General features: G+C 35.3%; 1 protein-coding gene across 7 annotated transcripts in view; it reads right to left on the bottom strand.

Moving 5' to 3' along the window:
* Positions 1–3,454: 3,454 nt before the first annotated feature.
* TSGA10 (testis specific 10) overlaps positions 3,455–22,919 on the bottom strand; it is a 128,672-nt gene continuing 109,207 nt past the window's right edge. For 5 of the 7 annotated variants that reach the window (XM_041754842.1, XM_041754841.1, XM_041754839.1 and 2 more), the window contains 4 exons: positions 12,927–13,129; positions 10,861–10,965; positions 10,531–10,680; positions 3,455–3,931 (listed from right to left, as the gene is read on the bottom strand). In XM_041754842.1, coding sequence (XP_041610776.1) covers positions 3,907–3,931; positions 10,531–10,680; positions 10,861–10,965; positions 12,927–13,129 — 483 coding nt within the window. In that variant the 3' untranslated portion in view covers positions 3,455–3,906. Of the gene's footprint in view, positions 3,932–10,530; positions 10,681–10,860; positions 10,966–11,868; positions 11,970–12,926; positions 13,130–22,919 lie in introns of those variants that run through there. The other 2 variants (XR_005987777.1, XR_005987778.1) reach the window with 2 other exon arrangements.

Genomic DNA, 22,919 nt, shown 5'->3' with positions numbered 1-22,919 from the left:
TTATACAATTCAGTGGCATTAAGTGCATTTGTAATGTTGTATAATCATTACCATTATCTTGTTCTAAAGCTTGTTTATCACCCTAAACAGAAATCCTGTCCCCACTGAGCAGTCCTTCCCCATCACCTTCTGGCAGCCACTAATCTGCTTTCAGTCTGGATTTGCCTGTTGTGGATATTTCATAAGAATGGAATCTTAAAATATGTGGTTTTATGCTTGGATTCTTTTATTTAGTTTTCAAGGGGTATTCATATATCAGTAATTCATTCATTTTATATGAATATAACTGAGTAATATTCCATTGTAGGGTTATATCACATTCTGTTTATTCATTCATCAGTTGTTGGACATTTGGGTTCTTTCTATCTTTTGCTTATTTTGAATTAGAGCTGCTATGAATATTCATGCCCAAATATTTTTATTAATACTTTTTCAGTTATTTTGGATTATATCTAGGGGTCAAATTGCTGGGTCATATGGTAGTTCTATGTTTAATTTATTGAGGAACCACCAAACTGTTTCCCACAGTGGCTGTACCATTCTATATTTCCACCAGCAATGGGTTTCAATTTCTCCATGTTCTCATTGGTATTTATTATTGTCTATCTTTTCTATGATAGCAATCCTAGTGCATGTGAAGTGATTGCTATTATAGTTTTTGTTTCCATTTCCCTAATAACTGAGGATGAGTATTTTTTCATGTCCTTATTGACCACTGGTATACCTTCTTTGGAGAAATGCCAATTCAAGTGCCCATTTTTAAACTGAGTTGTTTTTTGTTGTCAGGTTCTGAAAATTCTTTATTTTTCTAGATACTAACACTCTTATCAGATACATGATTTGCAAATATTTTCTCCTATTATTTGGGTTATCTTTCACTTTCTCCTATTATTTGTGTCTTTTAATGTGCAAAGATATTAATTCTGAAGTCCAATTTATCTATTTGTGTTGCTATTTGTTATTTCATATGTAAGAAATCATTGTAAAAATCCAAGATTATGAAGATTTGTCTCTATGTTTTCTTCAAAGAATTTTATAAGTTAGCACTTAAATTTGGGTATATGACCCTTTTGAGTTAATTTTTGTATGTGGTGTGTAAGGGTCCAGCTACACTCTTTTCCCTATGGTTATCCAGGTGTCTCAGCATCACTGCTGAAGAGAGTGTTCTTTCTCCATTGAGTGGTCTTGGCACCTTTGTCAAAAATCAATTGACTATAGATGTATGAGTTTATTTCTGGACTTTCACTTCTATTCCATTCATCCATATGTCTATCCTTATGGCAGTACTACACTATTTTGATTACTGCAGCTTTGCAGTAACTTTTGAAATTGGGAAATGTGGATCCTCCAACTTTGTTCTTGTTCAAGATTGTTTAGGCTATTCTGAGTCCCTTGCAATTCGATATAAATTTTAAGATTGCCTTTTCCATTTCTGAAAAAAAAAAAAAAAACCCACCATTGGATTTTGATAAGAATTATATTTAAACTGAAGATGGTGTGGGGGAATATTGCCATCTTAACAATATTAAGCTTTCTAATCCATGAATGTGGGAAATATTTTTACTTATTTAGGTTTTCTTTAATTTATTTCAGCAATATTGCATGGTAGGAAATGACACTTATGTTGACTTAATGTATGAAGTGAGAGGGGAAGGAAGTGACCTGAGATCGCATGTGGGCACAGGGCTCAGGCATCAAACATGGTAGCCGGTGACACTACCATAGAGAACAGAGGCAGAGAATGCAAGGGGCAGACATTGTGGAATTTAGTTTAGGTGTATTGAATGAGACCCAGCACCTATGAGATATTTAACTTGGAGAGTTAACAATCTTCTTTTAAAACACCCTTACTTCCGCAAGAGTGGATGCTGTATTAAATATGACATTTCAAAGCTGAGAGCCCCTTTTCAGATTTTTTTTGTCATCAAGAAAATAATATGTTTGTATAGTTTTTGCATTGTATATTTTATTGCTTCAGGCAGTTTCTACCATATCAATAGGCTATTATATATTTATCTCAAGTGATTAGAATCTCACTTAAAAGGATATGTGTTCTTAAATATTACCATAAGAAAAAAATCCTTTCTTTGAGTCTTAACATAGAATACAGTTGCAGTTTCCCAGCCTTTGGATAATGTTGACCCATTCATACTTTTGCATATAATTTTCCTTTAAATATTCTATAATTAACAGCACAAGTCAAGCACAGTATACTTGTAATCAAGTATGGAAATATTTTCTCGCATACTTCATTCCTATTCTCTCATGCTCCTCTCCCCCACATACAGCCCTCCACATACAACGTATGTTAAATGCAAATGACAGGTGACACTCAGCTCTTTGTCAGCTCTTCTAGGAGGTACATAGACTAAAATGGAATGCTGTGGTGACCTAGTGCTTAGGTCATTGCATTACCTACCAAAGGGTAATTTTGCATATTTATCAGTATATTACTTAGTGTTAGCAAGAACAACTTTTTTGTATACTATTCTCTAAAATGTTTATAAAAGGACATCTTATTTTAAATTATTCTATTTTTAGGGCAGCCCCGGTGGCGCAGCGGTTTAGCGCTGCCTGCAGCCCAGGGCATGATCCTGGAGACCCTGGATCAAGTCCCATGTCAGGCTCTCTGTATGATGCCTGCTTCTCTCTCTGCCTGTGTTTCTGCCTCTCTCTCTCTCTCTCTCTCTCTCTCTCTGTCTCTATGAATAAATAAAATCTTAAAAAAATATTAAAAAACTAAATTATTCTATTTTTAAAATGAATCTATAATAACTGTCTTGAACTAGTTGAGTAAACCTCAAGGTTTTTAAAAATCAAACTAAAGTGAATATATAGCATGAATTCATTATACAATATCAGAGTGCTAATGATTACACAAGACTTCAAACAGAGGACTCTCCTACTGTAGTGATACTGCATAGTAACTATATAAGATGAGAAACTGTCTAAACTTCATATGAATATTATTAATGACAGGACTTTCTTTTTAATTAAAATGGCAAGAATACAAATACCTCATATCAATCAGTAAAATACAGTAGTGTACAGGCTTTAATATCAACATTAAATCAAAGCCTATGGAAAGAAAAGGTAAAAGATTTAGGAAATTTTAGGAGGAATAAGAAAACATCACTAAACTTGTTACTCTACATTACAGACACCTGTCACGGGCAAAAAAAATAAAATGGCAATTAAGTTGATTGCAGTACTTTAATATTTTAAAGAAAACTTATTAAAATACAGATTTTTTAAAAAAAATCTTACATTCTTAACAAATATAGCATCACCTACCTTTCTAAATATGGTAGGGGTAAACACAATTGCAGAAAATGTATATTAATTAGTGGTACAATACTATGGGTTTAAAAACTCTGACAGACTCCTACTATCTGCTGTTTAAAATCAGATTATGGCCTGGAAATTATGTCAGGTTGGTTCCAAAATGGAATATTGGGTCCCAGGCCAGTAATGGTAAACTGTGCCTATTTTGGCACAACTTCTCCAGCAATGAAAGCATAAATCACAAAGAAAAAATTTAACCAACCAATTATTTGAGATATCAAGAAAGGAAAGGAAATCAGTTTTGTAAAAACACTTTTCCCTCTTTTTATAAGCTTCTTTATTTACTCGGGATAGTTAACATAACAGTGTTCAATAGTGAAGTAAGCAGATTTTACACTCACTATTACTGCATGGGTAGAAAGAGCCATATGCATTTTGTTTCTATAAGTCATCTCAGATCACTGCGATATGGCACATGAGAACAGAGATTCAGAGGCACAAAGTTAATAAATACATTTAACATTGTCAAGCATTCAAAAGATAAATGCAATCATATAGCAAAAAAAAAAATCAGTTTGTAACTTTGACCTTTCCCAAGGATGTGAAGAATCTTTTCATGTGTCAGAAATCTCTATAGCAAAGATTCCTATGAGAGAGAAAAAAACTGCAGATTAATATATTTAATGCAAAGATTTCACCAATATTAAAAAACGCATTTTAACATTACTTTGGCAATACTTAAAATTTTTTCCCAGCCTCTGTGAAGGAAAATATATTCAATATATCTTTTTCATTCAGCTTTCGCAAAATTTGATACACCCATAACATGAAATAATATTCAACAATAAAAATGAATGAATTATTTTTTTCTTTAAAAATTTTTATTTAAATTCAATTTAGTTAACATATAGTGTAGTATTAGTTTCAGGGGTGCAATTTAGTGATTGATCAGCTGCATATAACACCCAGTGCTCATTCTATCAAGCCCTTCTTTTTTTTTTTTTTTTTCTATCAAGCCCTTCTTAATGCCCACTACCCAGTGACCCCATCCCCCCATGCACTGCCCCTCCAGCAACCCTCAGTTTGTTCCCTATAGTTAAGAGTCCCTTATGATTGATACATACAACAACTTGGATGGATCTCATGGGCATTGTGCTAAATTTAAAAAGCCAGTCTCAAAATGTTACATGCTATGTGTGATTCCATTTTTATAACATTCTAAAATGACAGAATTAAAGATATGGAGAACAAATTAGTGTTTGCTAGGGAGAAGGAGGGAAGGGAGGGCTGTAACTATAAAAAGGTATCATAGGAGGGGAGAAGTTCCTTGGTGCTGATGAACAATATAGTATAGCATCTTTCTTGTAATTGTGGTATATGTGTGTTGTGTAGAAAACTGCACACACATACATATGGGTGCATATAAAAATGAATGAAATCTGAATAAGGCCTATGGCCTAGTTAATCATATTGTAGTGATATCAATTTCCTGGTTTGTAAGATATTGCCATTGGGAAGTTGGGGTAAGGATATCTGGGATTGTCTGTACTATTTTTTTTTTAATTTTTATTTATTTATGATAGTCACAGAGAGAGAGAGAGAGGCAGAGACACAGGCGGAGGGAGAAGCAGGCTCCATGCACCGGGAGCCTGATGTGGGATTCGATCCCGGGTCTCCAGGATCGCGCCCTGGGCCAAAGGCAGGCGCCAAACCGCTGCGCCACCCAGGGATCCCTGTCTGTACTATTTTTGCAACCACCTATGAGACTGTAGTAATCCCAAAATAAAAAGTATAACAAAGCAAACAAAACCGTGGTACAGACATACAAGGAAATACTGCTCAGCAGTTAAAAGGAACATGCAACATCTGATCCATACAACAACCTGGATATATCTCAAATATATTGTGCTGCATGAGAGTCAGCCACTAGAGGCTATATGCATGATTCCATTTATATAGCAACCTTGAAAAGGTAAAACTATAGGGGCAGTGAACAGATCAGTAGTTAGGGAAAATAAATTAAAGTACATTGATTAATTGTCTAGATAATAGGTGGCAATCAAAATATACCATTTAAAACTAACAGCAAAAGGTTAAGTAAGAAAAAGGGAATTAATGGCACTATTAAAATTATTAATAGAAATGTGACTAGTATAATAAATGCAGACCTTCCTGAATATCAAAAGAAATGACCAAAAGCAAATAGCCAAACTGAGAGATACAATGTCACATGATAAACACAGTTAACATAATATAACAGAGTTGAAACCAAATTTCACAGTCATATCAATAATGTGAAAAAATTTGAATCATTCATTATTTCAAAATGGCTCATAAAGCAAAACTTAAATCCATACTATAAATGAGAAAGATACTTAAAATGCAGTGACTCAGAAAAGCTAAAGATAAAGAGATGGACAAAGATTTGCAAGGCAGATGGAGACAATAAGTACATGCAACTCTAATACTAAACAAAGTAGACATAGACACCCAGCCCTTCCCACCTTCAAAAAATTAAATGCATCAGTAAAGCACACTTCATAAAATCCACATCCCACAATGAAAATACAACAGTTCAGAATATCCATGCAACAAATAAAACACTAAACCACCTACATAAAATTTATAGGAGATATAAAAAGAAATAAAAAAATAATAATAGGAGATTTTTAAGCATCCTTCTTAGTAAATCAGGTCAAGTGAACAAAACTTAAGCAACGACAAGGACCCCTGGATGGCTCAGTGGTTGAGCTTCTGCCTTTGGCTCAGGGCATGATTCTGCAGTTCCTGTATTGAGTCCCACATAGGGCTCCCTAGGGGGAGCCTACTTCTCCCTCTTCCTATGTCTCTGCCTCTCTCTGTGTATCTCTCATGAATAAACAAATAAAACATTTTTTTAAAAATTAAGCAATGACATAAAAAACTAAATGAAAGCAAAAAGGTAAATCTTTTAGAAATCTATACATATATTTCTTTTTTTATACATATATTTCTGATAAGGGAGAATATATCTTCTCTGATGCACATAAACTATCCACAAAAACTGAACATGTGTTGAAGTACAAAGAAAACATAGGTATTTTCCACAAAAAATATTATAAACAATACTCTCTAAACACAATGCAATAACACTATAAATTTAAAAATGAAATGGAAACACAAAAAGTTCTTCTTACTGAAAATTATAAGACTTTTACATCAAATAACTCTTAGGTAAAAGTGAAAACAAATAGAAATTACAGAATTTCTAAAAAATCATGATAATGAAAACACTACATATCAGAATATGTGGGATACATTTAGAGCAATGATCACTGGAAAATTCATAGAAATAAATACTTACGTCAATAAAAATTAAAGAATGGCAATAAATGAGTTAAATTCCTAACTTAATATACTAAGGGGAAAAATAACAAAGTAAATAAAGCATAGGAAGGAAATAATATAAACAAAACCAGAAACTAATAAGATAAAGAAAAATAAATCAATAAGTCAAAATGCTTGTTCTTTGTAGCAATGAACAAAGTAAACAATTCACTGGCTAAGGTAACCAAGAAACAGAAGAGGAAAGCACATATACACAATTTAAAAATGACTACGGGATATGACTATTGATGTAGAGGAAATTTAAAAATTCATAAGATACAGCGTTGGTTACTTCTGTGCAAAGAAATTTAAAAACTTAGAAAGAGGCGGTTAAGTGTCTTGTGGCTTAGTTGGTTAAGTGTCTGCCTTCGGCTCAGGTCAAGATTCCAGGGTCCTGGGATAGAGCCCCACACTGGGCTCCCTGCTCAACAAGGAGTCTGCTTCTCCCTCTTCCTCTCCGCTGCTAGTACATGCTTTCTCTCTTTCTCAAATAAATAAATAAAATCTTTTTAAAAAAACTCTAAAAGAAATAATTTTTAGACAAACAGAAATAGAAAGCCTAAAACAATTTTTAAAAAACCAGAAAAATTTAACAAGGAAGTATACCTCACAAAAAAGAAGAACCAAGGCTGTGTGGCTTCACAGGTGAACCCAACCAAACCCTTAGAGATTAGATAATCACAAACTACATAAATTGTTTCAAAGCACAGTATATTAAAAACTCTCAAATTCCTTTTTTTTGCAGCATATATAACATTGATATCTAAACTTGCTAAGAGAGTACAAAGAAAAAAATTATAGGCCAATATCACTTGTGAATATTGATACACAAATCTAAAATAAAATATAAGTGAACATTAAGAATAGAATACACTAAGACCAAGGTTTATACCATAAATTCAAAGATGGTTCAATATCTGAAAACCTTTTCATATAATTCACATATTAATAGTTCTTTTTTTAGATTAATAGTTCTAAAGGGAAAAACCTTATCTCTATAGATGCTGAAAAAGCCCTTGAAAAAAATTAAACACTCATTCCTAATAAATCTTGATAGTATAAAAATGGATAGATATAATAAAACATTTATATCTCAGTCCTAAAGCCAGCATCTTACTTTTATTTGACAAACCCTAGAGGCATTCCACTTAAGGTCAGAATCAAAACAAGGATGTCTATTTTCTCCACTACTATTTATCATTATTCTGAAGATATCAGCTATTGCAATTAACTAGACAATGCAATTTGAGAGATAAAAAAAAGGAGAAGAAATAAAATGATCTCTTTTTTGCAGGTGACATGATAATATATCTGGACTCCCCTAAAGAATCTATGCCATGGGATCCCTGGGTGGCGCAGCGGTTTGGCGCCTGCCTTTGGCCCAGGGCGCGATCCTGGAGACCCGGGATCGAATCCCACGTCAGGCTCCCGGTGCATGGAGCCTGCTTCTCTCTCTACCTATGTCTCTGCCTCTCTCTCTCTCTCTCTCTCTCTCTGTATGACTCTCATAAATAAAAAAAAAAAAAAAAAAGAATCTATGCCAAAACTTAATGAAAGAATAAAAAATTTTTAGCAAGGGCAGCCCTGGTGGCTCAGCGGTTTAGCGCCACCTTCAGTCCAGGGCATGATCCTGGAGACCGGGATGGAGTCCCACATCGGGCTCCCTGCATGTAGCCTGCTTCTCCCTCTGCCTATGTCTCTGCCTCTCTCTCTCTCTCTCTGTCTCTCATGAATAAATAAATAAAATCTTAAAAAAAAATTTTAGCAAGATAACATGATGATAAATTAACATGCAAAAAGAGTATTTTTTAAGATAAAATGGGGAGAATAACCTAAAGATAAAATATTTAGGAATAAACTTAAGAATGTTCAAAACTGATAAAAAGAAAACTACAACTCATTCTTGAATGACACAAAGTGACTGAAAAAATGGAAAGACATCTCTCTTTTTTGGGTTAGGACAGCTCAACATTACTAAGATGTCAGTTATCCCCAAGTTAATTTATAAATTGAATGTGATGCTAATAAAAATTCCAACAGGCTTTTTAAGATGGAGCTAGACAAGCTGAACCTAAATTTTATGTGGAAAATAAACTCACATGAAATTAAGCAAATACTTAAAAGTAAGAGCTCTTATAGGCACTAGTCTATTGGTATGCTGGAACTGGCTCACAGCTGATTGTAAATATTCAGGAATTTTGTGACCTGGTGGTTAAACCTTCATGGTACTTTGAAACTGTGCAATGTATGTATAGAATTATAGAATCGGGGGATCCCTGGGTGGCGCAGCGGTTTGGCGCCTGCCTTTGGCCCAGGGCGCGATCCTGGAGACCCGGGATCGAGTCCCACGTCGGGCTCCCGGTGCGTGGAGCCTGCTTCTCCCTCTGCCTGTGTCTCTGCCTCTCTCTCTCTCTCTCTCTGTGTGTGTGTGACTATCATAAATAAATAAAAATTTAAAAAAAAAAAAAAAAAAAAAAAAAAGAATTATAGAATCGTGTAATCACTGTATTATATACCTGAGACTAGGATAACAATGTATGTCAACTACACTTCAATAAAGAAGAAAGAAACAAGTAAACTAACTGGCCAGGAAACTGGCCACAGTGGACAGTTTACACCAATGAAATTGATAAATGCTACAAATAAGGGCTTTTCCCTCCCCTTCTTTGAAGAGCCAGTTTACCAGCCATCAGAATAGTCCTAAAAAATAAAAAATATGGAGCCTTTGTAATGTAAAGGAATATGGGGGACATGAGATGGAAGGCATTCAGGAGAAAGTAACAATTGTCTATTACTTTTTGCAGAGTTTTGACTTTAAAAGTATATGAATCTACATATTCAAAACTACAACTAAATCAAGGAAAAAACTAGGAAGGGGGAAAATAAAAATGAAAGCAAATTGAAGTAAAGGAATCCAATGTTATTTTAAATGCATATCATAATCACAGCAAAAGGGGAAAAAAGAAATTAATCCAAGTAATTTATAAACTTAGTATTTGACTATATACCCTCAAGATTTGGGCAAAGTAGTGCACAGGAATTACAAATGGATCATGAACTTTTAAGTGGTCTGTTTAATGTAGTGACATAGGTGGAGAAATTTTGAAGCTATTTTAAATGTATTCTGGGTAACTATGTGCATACTGTTGATAAACATGTTGATGTTGAACCAGGGTTCTCAACTGTAGAAGAAAGAACACACAAATACAAAATGGAAAAAGGGAAGGAGCAAATCTGGGAGGATAGTTAGGAACTGGAGATACTGGTTATGTTTTTAAAATGTGTATATGCATGTGTGTGCATGCACCTGTGTGCAAGGAGAGAGAGGGAACATATGCAAAAATGTGAGTACATAAGACAGCAGTTGTCTCTAACAGAGAGAAAACAAATGGGGTAAAACTTTAACAACAGTGAGTATGGGTAAAAGGTATACAGTCGTTTTCTGCATTAGTTTATTTTTATAACTTCTTTTAAGTTTGAATTTATTTCCAAATATAAATGCTTTTACAAAATTTGTGACATATAGGACTACATCTAAAATATTTTCCTCTGAAAAATAAACTATGTCCCTAAAGCATATTATGGTACTATAATAATTAATCAATATTTTACTAATGAAAGCATATGGATAATTTAAGTTTTAGAATAAAGTCAGATTTTAAAAATATAATTTATGTAAATATTAGATAGAATAAAGATCTTTCATTTTAGAAAATTTATATAAAACCAATGATTAAAATATTTTTATGTCTACGTACCTTACCATGTAATTGTGTTTAAATAGCACTATTAATGATAAATTAATTTGAACTTACTCCCTCAAATATTCACTGTACATTGCTATATGGTCCCCAGAGAATGGATCTTTGAACTACTTACTCTTCTAATGATCGATCTAGGCCTCGGTCAGGAGATCGATGGTGAGTACGTTCTGGTGAATGACATTTTGTATTTGGCTTTATTGTAGAACTCATATGATAAGCAGTACTTGAGTAATTCTGGCGGCGAAGTTCTTGTACAGCCCTCTCTCTGAAGCAAAATAGTGAGGCTTTTAAACTTTATATCCAGTGATATTATTAATACTGTCATAAAACTGTAGTTCGGTTCATACTTTAAAAGCTAAGCATCATGAAATTACCAGAATCTGTTGCTGTTATCTAAAAAACAATGTCTTCCAGATTTCCAAACATTGCATAAAGACAAATTTACCTTTCAAAGCGTTCCGTCCCTAGTTGTCGTTTGGTAATGTCTAAATCGGCTTCCAATTGTGTTACAACATTTCTGAACTGGGCCACGTCTCTACTCTGGATGGCCCTGTATAAAAAAGTGTGACAGTTGATTAAATTTAAAATATGGCTAGGACTTCTAGAGTACATTAAACCATGTTGGCCATGGTTCCTCAGCTGGAACAAAGCCAAACTGTGATTTTTATGGTTGTATTAGTACATCTAAAATATGCCAATTTTAGGTGTAGTAAATATGAAAGTAGTCTGCTTGAAAAGACTAAGCTGTCCCAGTCCCATTCAATTAGTTAAACCTTATCTGTTTCCCTATGTTTAGATGGGATAATATTACCTATTATCTATCTATATTATCTATTTTTAAAGTACTCTAAGGTATTATATGCAAAGTAGTATTATAACCAAATAATCAACATTATTAGTCCTATTATATATATTTATGAAATCAACCAAGTGTGTGTGTGTGTGTGTGTGTGTGTGTGTGTGTGTGTTTTATTCATGAGAGACACAGAGAGAGAGAGGTAGAGACATAGGCAGACAGAAGGAGAAGCAGGCTCTATGCAGGGAGCCTGACACAGGACTCGATCCCGGGACTCCAGGATCATGAGCTGGGCTGAAGGCAAACACTCAATCGCTGAGCCACCCAGGCGTCCCAAACCAAGTGTTTTGTATACACTTATAATGAAATTTGATTCATGCAATTTATAATGAAATTTGATATACAAACTGTTAAAAATGTAATATGTCTTCAATTTAACAGGATCCTCCTTAGGGACAAACAATGCCTCAAAAATCCTGTGATAAGGCACATTATCATAAGGAGGATGATGAAAGCAATGAATGCTGCTTGCACAGAACATTCTATCCTCTTTGCTTGCCTTCAGGACAGTACTGTTGACTGCTGAAATCTAAACTTTATAGAGATTAAGAACACAAAAGTTTATTATGCTTACCAGTTCTAAATGATTGTACTTACCAACCAGTCTAAAACACAATGTACCCCTAAAGGTGGGGGGCGGGGAGGTTGGGCATATCTCATTAGGGTAGATTTCCACCTAACAGCTTGAGCAAGTGATCCTGCAAAACCAGTTGAAAATATTACAAAATCCCAGCTACAGTGACTAAAAAGAATGACTCACAGCTGCCATAACCTGAAAACAGTTTCTCAAGGAAACTGGCCTTGGCTTTGTAGCCTTTGCTCAGTCAGGTGCTCCCAGGAATGACTAATTCCTGAGACCATGATTCCTATCCTTCCCCAGGTCCCGTGATCAGATGGGAGGGCAGAGTTGAAGCTGGTGTTATAGATGGGACACATAACAACAGAGACTATAGTCCCCATCAGTTTTTGTGAGAGGTCACCAAATTTAATAATAAAACATTCACTATCCAGGCAGGCATTTCTGCCCAACCTTCTAGCCAATGGTCTTATAGTAAGATGCTAATGGTGCTAGGGATGCTTTAAAAAAAACAAAACCAAAATCAGTGTCCTAAGGGTCTTTAGTATTCTATGGGAGTTCTTCCAGGTACCCAATATATACTTAACAGGTATATAAGGAAATACTGAGACAAGTCTAAAGTCTAGGCAGCAATACCAGGTGGGTCCATAAACAGAAAAATTATTCTGGTTTCGGAAGTGCTTATTTTTTTTCCAAAAACTTGCTGTAATATTTCTAAAAGGTAATATTTTAGGTCAGATATTCTATTATATCCAAAGCTCTGATGGTTAAATTTAACCATCAACAAAGATGGTTAACTTAAAAAAAAATTTTTTTTTGGTTAACTTAAATTTAACTATCATCTTTGTTGATGGTTAAATTTAAGTTTAGGTAAATTTAGATAAACATATAATAGAAATGAGTACTATATCTTGGGCAAATCGCAATATTTCTGGTCCTCAGTTTAATGAATGGCAAAAGATGGGCACTAAATTGTCTAAATTCCAGCTTTAAAATTCTACTAACCTATAAAATTCTACTAACCTATCAACAATTTTAAAAATATGACTTTATGCTATTATATTGCTAATCAACTCACATTTTATTTTCTGCCAAACAAAGGTGTTCTTTAAGAAGCTGAATTTCAGATTCTTTTTCTTGAAGTGCTATCTGAGACTGATATTCTTTGTCTCGATTGGCCACCAGCAAAGCTTCTAGATTCTGCATGGAGATTCTCTCATTTGTCATCTGACTCCTGAGGAGTTCTATTTCAGAGCGAGCAGAATCTAACTCATTCTCCATCTGTACGATAATAGGAAGATATCTATATTTATTCCCATTTATTTAACTGATCTATTATCAGAGACTCATGAATTTCTGTATTATGTTATGAACCAACAACCTCTTTTAATTTCTTAATTAGAAATTATGTCCTTCTTACCAAACACACATATACACACAGTATCACTTTCTCCAACTCTCTAATCATATCAAAAATTCATTAATTTAAGACTTATTAATAATTCCAAACTGCAAACAACTTCCATTTCTATCATTAATATTTCTTTATATATTTCTGCAAGACTGACATGACTTCTGCTTTGTCCTGAGTTAGGTGAGTTACAAACACCTAACTACCTTATAGAATATTATTGTACTTCATAGTTAAGGAAGATAAGGAATAAAATCATATTCCCTCTCTTGCATAAACCTGTGGTAAGCTTAATTTTTTGAAAGTTATCTTAGCCTCAAAAATGCTCTCTAAGCCAAATGTTTTTTCAAAAGGAGGATATTGCTATTTAGGAAAAAAAAAGTCTTCTTTATATCATAATTACACATTATAATAAGTTCTACATGTATTTAAAAAGTTAGACATGAAAAAAATAAAATTCTAAGAAAAGAGAATTTAATAAAAATGAAATTACTGGGGTAGGAGTGAGCACATAGGGGAAGAACTGTCTAGACTAGATAGTTAAAAATGATATATAACCAAATAAACTTATCAATAGTCAATGTAAACCTAAACTTACAAGGAAACAACTGAAAGAATATAAACTCAGTTTGTATGATGACAAGTAGTAATTACACTTGTGGTGAGCACAGCCTCATGTAGAACCTTGTTGAATCAATACATTGTACACTTGAAACTAATGCAACATTGTGTGTAAACCATACTCAAGTTTTTAAAAATTATTTATTTATTCTTAAAGATTTTATTTATTTATTCATGAGAGACACACAGAGAGAGAATGGCAGAGACAAAGGCAGAGGGAGAAGCAGGCTTTATGCAGGGAGCCCAACATCGATCCCAGGTCTTCAGGATCACACCTTGGCGGTGCTAAACTGCTCAGCCACCCATGCTGCCCTAAAAATAAATTTTTAAAGAAACTCAATAAATACAATGGTTAAATCTTACTATCAAAAGGAACTCATATGAATTGATGAGAAATATGAACTAATGGTACAAACAGAAGATTTACAAAATACAACTCATTAGTAAACATACAGGGAAAAAAATTACCCCTACTAATACTTAAATGAATATAAATGAAACAAGATGTTCTTTTAGTCCAGGATTTCTTTATCTTGACACTACTGACCTTTTGGGTTGGATAATTATTTGGTCAAAGGATGTGTCTTATGCATTATAGGATATATGCTCTACTCATTAGAGATCAACAGCATCCTCCTACCCCATTTGGGACAATCAAAAATGTCTCCAGGGTGCCTTGGTGGCTCAGTCGGTTAAGTGTCTGATTTCATCTCAGGTCACCATTTTAGGGTTCTGGGATCAGAGCCCTGTGTCATGCTCCATGCTCAGCAGGGAGTCAGCTTCTCTCTCTCTCTCTCTCTTCTGCCCCTCCCCCCACTTGTGCATGCTCTCTCTCTCTCAAATAAATAAATAATCTTCTAAAAAACAAGTCTCTAGGCACTGCTAAATGGCCACATGGAAGCAAAATCTCTTTCACCTGAACCATGGTTATAGTTTATCAGATTGGCAAATTTCTTAGGGCATATTAACATTAAAATAAGCAAAGTAATTTCATACACTCTGCCAGCAGGAATACAAAATGGAGCATCACTTTTTTTGGCAATAGCTTTATTGGATTATAATTTACATACCACACAACTCACCCACTTAAAGGTACAATTCAACTGTTTTTTTTTTGTTTCTTTTTATTTAAATTCCAGTTAGTTAACACATAGTGAATATTAGTTTCAAGAGTAGAATTTAGTGATACATCACTTACATACAACACCCAGTACTCATCACAAGTGCCCTCCTTAATACCCAGCACTCATTTATACCATCTCCTGTCCACCTGCTCTCCAGCAACCCTTAGTTTGTTCTCTGTAGTTAAGAGTCTCTTCTATGGTTTACTCCCTCTCTTCTTTTTCTTTTCCCTTGTTCATCTGTTTTGTTTCTTAAATTCCACATAGGAGTAAAATCATATCATATTTGTCCTTTTCAAATTGACTTATATTTAGCTTAGCATAATACACTCTAGCTCCATCCACATCATTACAAATGGCAAGATTTTGTTCTCTTTTATGGCTGAGAAATAATGATGCAGAAAAAGTATTTGACAAAACACAACATCCTTTCTTGATAAACACCCTCCACAAAGCAGGGATAGAGGAAACATACCTCAACACCATAAAGGCCATATATGAAAGACCCACAGCTAATATCATCCTCCATGGGGAAAAACAGAGCTTTCCCCCTAAGGTCAGGAACACGACAGGGATGTCCACGCTCACCACTGTTGTTCAATATAGTACTGGAAATCCTTGCCTCAGCAATCAGACAACAAAGAAATAAAAGGCATCCAAATCAGCAAAGAGGAAGTCAAACTTTTGCTCTTTGCAGAAGACATGATATCTATATAGAAAACCCAAAAGACTCCACCAAAAAATTGCTAGAACTAATACAGGAATTCACTAAAGTCATAGGATATAAAAATCTGTTGCATTTCTATAAATCAACAACAAAGCAGCAGGAAGAGAAATCAAGGAAGCGATCCCATTTACCACTGCACCCAAAGCCATAAGATACCTAGGAGTAAACCTAACCAAAAGTAAAAGATCTGTACTCTGAAAACTATAGAAAACTTATGAAAAAAATTGAAGACGACACAAAGAAATAGAAGAACATCCCATGCTCATGGATTGGAAGAGCAAATTTTGTTAAAATGTCTAACTATCCAAAACAATCTACACATTTCATGCAATCTCTATCAAAATACCACCAGCATTTTTCACAGAGCTAGAGCAAACAATCCTAAAATTTGCATGAAACCACAAAATATCCCGAAGAGCAAAGCAATCTTGAAAAAGAAAAGTAAAGCTAGAGCCATCACAGTTCTAGACTTTAAGCTATATTACAAAGCTGTGGTCATCAAGACAGAATGGTACTGGCACAAAGACCCATAGATCAATGGAACAGGATAGGAAACCCAGAAATGGATCCACAACTACATGGTTAACTAATCGTTGACAAAGCAGGAAAGACTACCCAATGGAAAAAAGTCTCTTCAACAAATGGTGTTGGAAAAATTGAGGAAATCTTCTTAATCTATTTTTTCTTCTGTGGCTTATGCTTTTGATGTAGATCTAAGAAAGCATTACCTGGGCAGCCTGGGTGGCTCAGTGGTTTAGCGCTGCCTTCAGCCCAGGGCATGATCCTGGAGACCCAGGATCGAGTCCCACGTCAGGCTCCCTGCATGGAGCCTGCTTCTCCCTCTGCCTGTGTCTCTGCCTCTCTTTCATGAATAAATAAATAAAATCTTTAAAACAAAAAAAAGAAAGCATTATCTAACCCAAGGTCACAAAGATTTACTTCTATGTTTTCTCATTAAGAGTTTTGTCATTTTAACTCTTATATACAGGCCTATAACCCACTTTAATTACTGCATATGGTATGTGATAAGAATCCAACTTCATTCTTTTCCATGTAGATGTATTGTATTGGCATCGATTTTTTGAAAACCATTTGACTACAAATTTAAGAGTTTATTTCTGGATTCTCAATTATGTTCCACTGGCTTGTATGTCTTTTTTTCATGCTGATATTACACTATATGGATTACTGTACTTCTATAGCCAGTTTTGAAATTGGGAAGTGTTGTTAGTTCTGATTTTGTTCTTTTTCAAGATTGTTTTGGCTACTCTAGGTCACTTGAGCTTGCATATTAATTTTACATCATCTTGGCAATTTCCACAAAGAAACCAACTTCTGATAGGCATTGTATTGGATCTATAGATCAATTTGGGGTTGTGTTGCCCTTTAACAATGTTCAGTCTTCTAATCCATGAATACAGGATGTCTTTCTATTTACTTAGGTCTTTTAAAAATTTTTTTAACAATGTTTTCTAGTTTTGTAAAGCACTAGTTTTGCACTTCCTTTTTATTTATTTAATTTTTCCTTATTTCATATTTATTATTATTATTATTATTATTACATCCATACAGGGAAAGGAGAGAAAATGAGTAGGAAATATCAGAAAGGGTGACAGAACATGAGAGACTCCTAACTCTGTAAAATGAACAAGGGGTAGTGGAAGGAGAGGTGGGTGGGGGGATGGGGTGACTTGGTGACGGGCACTGAGGGGGGCACTTGATGGGATGAGCACTGGGTGTTATACTCTATGTTGGCAAATTTGAACTCCAATAAAAAAATATACAAAAAATAAAAATAAAAATAAATAAAAATTAGAGCTACCCTATGACCCAGCAATTGCACTCCTGGGGAGTTACCCCAAAGATACAGATGCTTGAAAGACCAAGACACCTGCACCCCCATGTTTATAGCAGCAATGTCCACAGTGGCCAAACTGTGGAAGGAGCTTTGGTGTCCATTGAAAGATGAATGGATAAAGAAGATGTGGTGTATGTATATATATATATATACATACAATAGAATATTACTCAAGCATTAGAAACAATGAATATTTTTTATTTATTTTATTTAAATTCAATTTGCCAACATATAGTATAACACCGAGTGCACTTCTTTTGTTAAATTTATACCTAAGTATTTTACCTCCTCTTGGTGCAATCCCTTTGGATGCAATCCCATTTGATGGAATTGTTTTATTTTCATCTTTGGATTGTTCATTGCTAATACATAGAGATATAACTAATTATTGTATATTGATCTTGTGCTGTAACCTTAATGAACTTATGTATTAATTTAGGGTTTTTTTTAGCATATCCCTTAGGATTTTCCATATCCAAGATAATGTCATCTATGAATAAAGATAGTTTTTCTTCTTTATCGATCTGAATATCTTTTATTTCTTTTTTACTTTAAATTGCTCAGGCGAGAACCTCTAGTAAAAATGTTGAACAGAAGAGAGGAGGAGGGCATTTTTATCTTGTTACTGATCAGAAAGGGGGAAAACATTCAATCAGTATTTCAACATTAAGTATGATGTTAACTCAGGGATTTTCATAGATGGTAAAGTTCCCATCTTTTTTTTTTTTTAAGACTTTATTTATTTATCCATGAGAGACACACAGAGAGAGGCAGAGGGAGAGCAGGCTCCCTACAGAATGCCCGATGTGGTACTCAATCCCTGGACCTGGGATCACTCCCTGAGCCGAAGGTAAACGCTCAACCACTGAGCCACCCAGGAGTCCCAGTAAAGTTCCCATCTATTCCTAGTTTATATTGTTTTTATCACAAAATGGTGCTGGATTTTGTCAAATGCTTTTTCTGCATCTATTGAGGTGATCATTGGTTTTTATTCCTTATTCTAATGATACGATATATTTCATAATTGGATTTCAGGCATTAGAACAACCTTGCATTCTGGGGATACATCCACTTGATCATGGTAAAAATTCATTTTATATAGTTAGATTCACTTTTCTAATATTTCCTTGAGGATTTTTCATCTAAATACATAAGAGATATTGATCTACAGTTTTCTCATGCTATCTTTGGGCATCAGGGTAATACTGGCTTCACTGGGGAACATTCTCTTTTGTTTTTGAAAGAGCTTGTGAAAATGTGTATCAATTTATCTTTAAACATTGGAAATATTTACAACTAAAGCCACCTGGGCCTCAACTTATCTGTATGAGAGTTTTAAAATCACTAACTCAATCTCTTTACTCATTAAAGATATATTTTCTATTTTTCCTTGTTAGTTTCACTATTTTCTTTCTGGGAATTTACTGACTTTACCCAAGTTATATAATTTTTGACATTTAGTTTCTCATAATATTCCTTCAGAATCTTTTATTTTTTGTAAGATTGGTAGTAGCATCCCCCCTTTCATTCCTGTTTTTAGTAATTTGACTTCTCTCTCTCTGACTAGCTAAAGTTTTACCGATTTTGTTGATATTGTGAAAGACCAACCTTTTGGGGTTTTTTTTTTTTTTTGGATGTTCTCTATTGTTTTCCCATTTTTTTTTTATTAATTCCTGTACTAAGCTTTGTAATTTCTTTCTTTCCTCTTACTTTAGGTTTAGTTTGCTTCTCTTTTTTCAGTGTCATAAGTGAAAGATTAGGTTAGTGATTTAAGATCTTTTTAAAAAATATATATATAGACATTTACAGCTATTATTTCCATGTAACTACTGATTGAACTGGCATCTTATAAATTTTGGCACATTGTGTTTTCATTTTCCTTAACCTCAGAGTATTCTCTTCTTCTTTGACGCACTGGTATTGGGGAGTGTGTTGTTCATTTTCCATATACTTGTGAATTTCCCAAATTTTCTTCTTTTATTGATTCCTAACAATTGCATTCTGGTGGGAGAATATACTCTGTGTGATTTGAATCCTTTTAAATGTATTAAGACTTGTTTTATGGCCTAACATATGGTCTATCCTAGAGGATAATTCATGTACAATTGAGAAAACTATGTATTCTACTGTTGTTTGGTAGAGTGCTTTATAGATACCTGTTAACCTTAGTTTGATTTTTGTTTTGTTGGAGTTTTCTATTTCTTTGTTGATGTTCTATTTGCTTTCTTCCTTATTGAGAGTGATGTATCAAAGTTTCCAACTACTATTGTTGAACTGCTTATTTCCAGATAAATACAGAAATATTATTCCTATATAGTTCTATTTCCTTCTCTCTTTAGTGCTATAAGCATTTTACATGTTACATCTATACATCACAAGTACAATTATATATTGTTATAATTATCACCTTTTAATTATCTTTTAAATAATATGATAGGAAAAAACCCAGCAAGTATATATAGACCAACATAGCAGATAAAGGAATTAAAGGAGCTATTCTAAACATTTTAGTTCAAGTATTTATGGTACACATTTAAAAAATATAAGTACATATTTTAGTTCAAAGAAGTAAAGAAATCCACTTTTGGGGGGTTTAGTTTGGTTCCCATCAAATTTTTACTTAAATTCTGTAAAGTTAATGTTTCTGGTGAAAATTCTCTGTTCCTTTCTAGTCTTTGTTGTTTTGGCTTTCTTTTCCACTCAAAGAGGCCCCTTTAATATTTCTTGCAGGGCTGGTTTAATGGTCACAAACTCCTTTACCTTTTATTTGTCTGGGAAACTCTTTATCTCCCCTTCTGTTCTGAATGATAGCTTGCTGGATAAAATATTTTTGGCTACATATTTTTCCCATTAGCATGTTGAATATATATCATGCACTCTCTTCTGGTGCGCCAAGTTTCTGTGGTCAGATCTGCTACAAAGCTAATCTGTCTTCCCTTGTAAATTAAGAACTTCCCCCCGCCCCACCTTGCTGCCTCCAAGATTCTTTCCTTGTTTGTGTATTTTGTGAATTTGACTATGATATGTGGGCCAGCTTTTGTTGAATTTGATGCGAGTTCTCCGTGCCTCCTGGATTTTGATGTCTGTTTACTTCCCCAGATTAGGGAAGTTTTCAGCTATAATTTACTCACAAACTTTCTGCCCCCTTTTCCCTTTCTTCTTTTTCTGAGATTCCTATGACACAAATATTATGCTTTAAGGAGTCACTGAGTTCTCTAAGTCTACATTCACGATTCTTTCCCTCTTCTTTTCAGCTTTATTATTTTCTGTAATTTTATCTTCTATATCACTGATTCATTCCTCTGCTTCAATCCTCATTGTCACTGTATCCAGTTGGTTTTGTATCTCAATTATAGAATTTTTTAAAACTTTGGCTTGAATAGTTTTTAATTCTTTTATCTCCACAGTAAGGGATTCTCTAGCGTCTTCTATGCTTTTCTCAAGCCAAGATAATACCCTTATGATTGTTGTTTTAAATCCTGGTTCAGGCATCTTATATCTGTTTTGATTAAATCCCTGGACATTACTTCTTGTTCTTTCTTTTGGGGGTGAATTCCTCCATCCTGTCATTTTGTCTAGATCACTGTTTTTTTTGCGTGTGTGTTTGTTAGGAAAGACTGCTATATTCCTGCTCCTGAGAATACGGCTATATTAAGAAGAGGTCCTATATGTCTTAGGACTGGTGCATGTTGGCTATTCTTTCTCTCAGGTAAGTCCTCTGCAGTTTCTTCTTGCCTGCAGTGGAGGGTGTTCGGACCTTGTCCACTATGTGGGAAGTTTTAACTGGGTGTGTTTTGGTCTTTTTGTTAAAAGACGCTAGATACTATTTTCCCTAGAACTGATGCTTTTCAGCACCCCTTTAAAAATTTTTTTTATTTATTCATGATAGTCACACACACACAGAGAGAGAGAGGCAGAGACATAGGCAGAGGGAGAAGCAGGCTCTATGCACCAGAAGCCCGACGTGGGATTCAATCCCGGGTCTCCAGAATCGCGCCCTGGGCCTAAGGCAGGCGCTAAACCGCTGCGCCACCCAGGGATCCCGCTTTTCAGCACTATATCATCAGTAGACTTGGTATGTGCAAGGAGTTTGTGCTGGTCTTTTGGAGGAGAGGCCTGCTGTGCTGATTCCCCTGGTGGAGATGCACCTGCAGGGCACAGAGGGGTGGGGCTTGGTGTAAGCGTCTCCAGCCTCCACTGGGGAGTACTGTGTTGCTCACTGAAGCTGGTCAGTGCTGATGGTGGGGGGGGGGGGGCAAAGTGGCATGGCTCACCCACTCTTCTCCCTGGAGGGGGTAGTTTGCACCTATCATTCTTTCAGGAAGCTCTTATAGAAGAGCAAACAATCTCCCCTCTTGTGTCCCCAGCTTTCATCAGATCACTGCCTTCAGCCTGTGTCCAATGTATCTGCCTTCCAAGCAACACAGTACTCCTGTGTTTTATCTCAGAAGAACAGCTGGGTATCAAAACTCCAAATTTTAGGGACCCCTGTGGCATGGCCCCTCACTGATCCTCTGGGGGAGGGTCTTGTCATGCTGTGGCTGGTGCTGGTTTGCCACAGAAAAGATTCACATGACTACACAGTAGCATGACCATGCAGTGGTTTGGAGTTTATGGTAAATCAGAGCAAAAAGCTAGCACCAGGGCACCTGGGTGGCTCAGTGGTTGAGCATCTGCCTTTGGCTCAGGTCATGATCCCGAGGTCCTGGGATCTCCCTCTGCCTATGTCTCTGCCTCTCTCTCTCTCTCTCTCTCATGAATAAATAAATAAAATCTTTAAAAAAAAAAAAAAAAGCTAGCACCAATGTTTGCTGTCCTAAGCCAGTTTCTTTGCTAGTAAACAGGGCAGCACGTTGGTGCCTGCCAGCCCTTTTGTTCCTGGAGAGGCCATGCCACCACTCCCAAATGCATTCCAAGAAGAGGAACTGTTTCTCCCTGTGGGACCCAGGGGATCCTCAGACCACACTGCCTGCTCCCAGGCCTCTGCCCTCCTTCCTCACTGGAGCACCACTAAGCCCACCAGTCATGACTGTGGCAATGGCATGGACTTCTAAAACTTCAGACTTTGAGCTCCACTGCTTGACAAAAACTTGTGGTAGGCAGCTCCTCTCCTTTTCCTAGTCAATAATTTTGAGGAATAGTTTTTCTTGTGCAATCCCCTGTGTGCTGCTTTCACTCTTTCTCTCTTACTCCTCTCTCCATGATTAGGGCTCCCACCCTTCTGCAGCACCTGCAGTTTTTTCTCCCCAAATCAATTCTCTGCAACTCCTACCTGCCACAATGTGGCCGTTTTTCTACCTCTAGATATGCAGTTTGTTCTCCCAGTCCTCAGA

Source organism: Vulpes lagopus, chromosome 5 (assembly GCF_018345385.1).
Source record: "Vulpes lagopus strain Blue_001 chromosome 5, ASM1834538v1, whole genome shotgun sequence".
Classification (NCBI taxonomy): Eukaryota; Metazoa; Chordata; class Mammalia; order Carnivora; family Canidae; genus Vulpes; species Vulpes lagopus.
The sequence above is the reverse complement of the archived record's forward strand: the minus strand, read 5'-3'. Positions and strand labels throughout refer to the sequence as shown.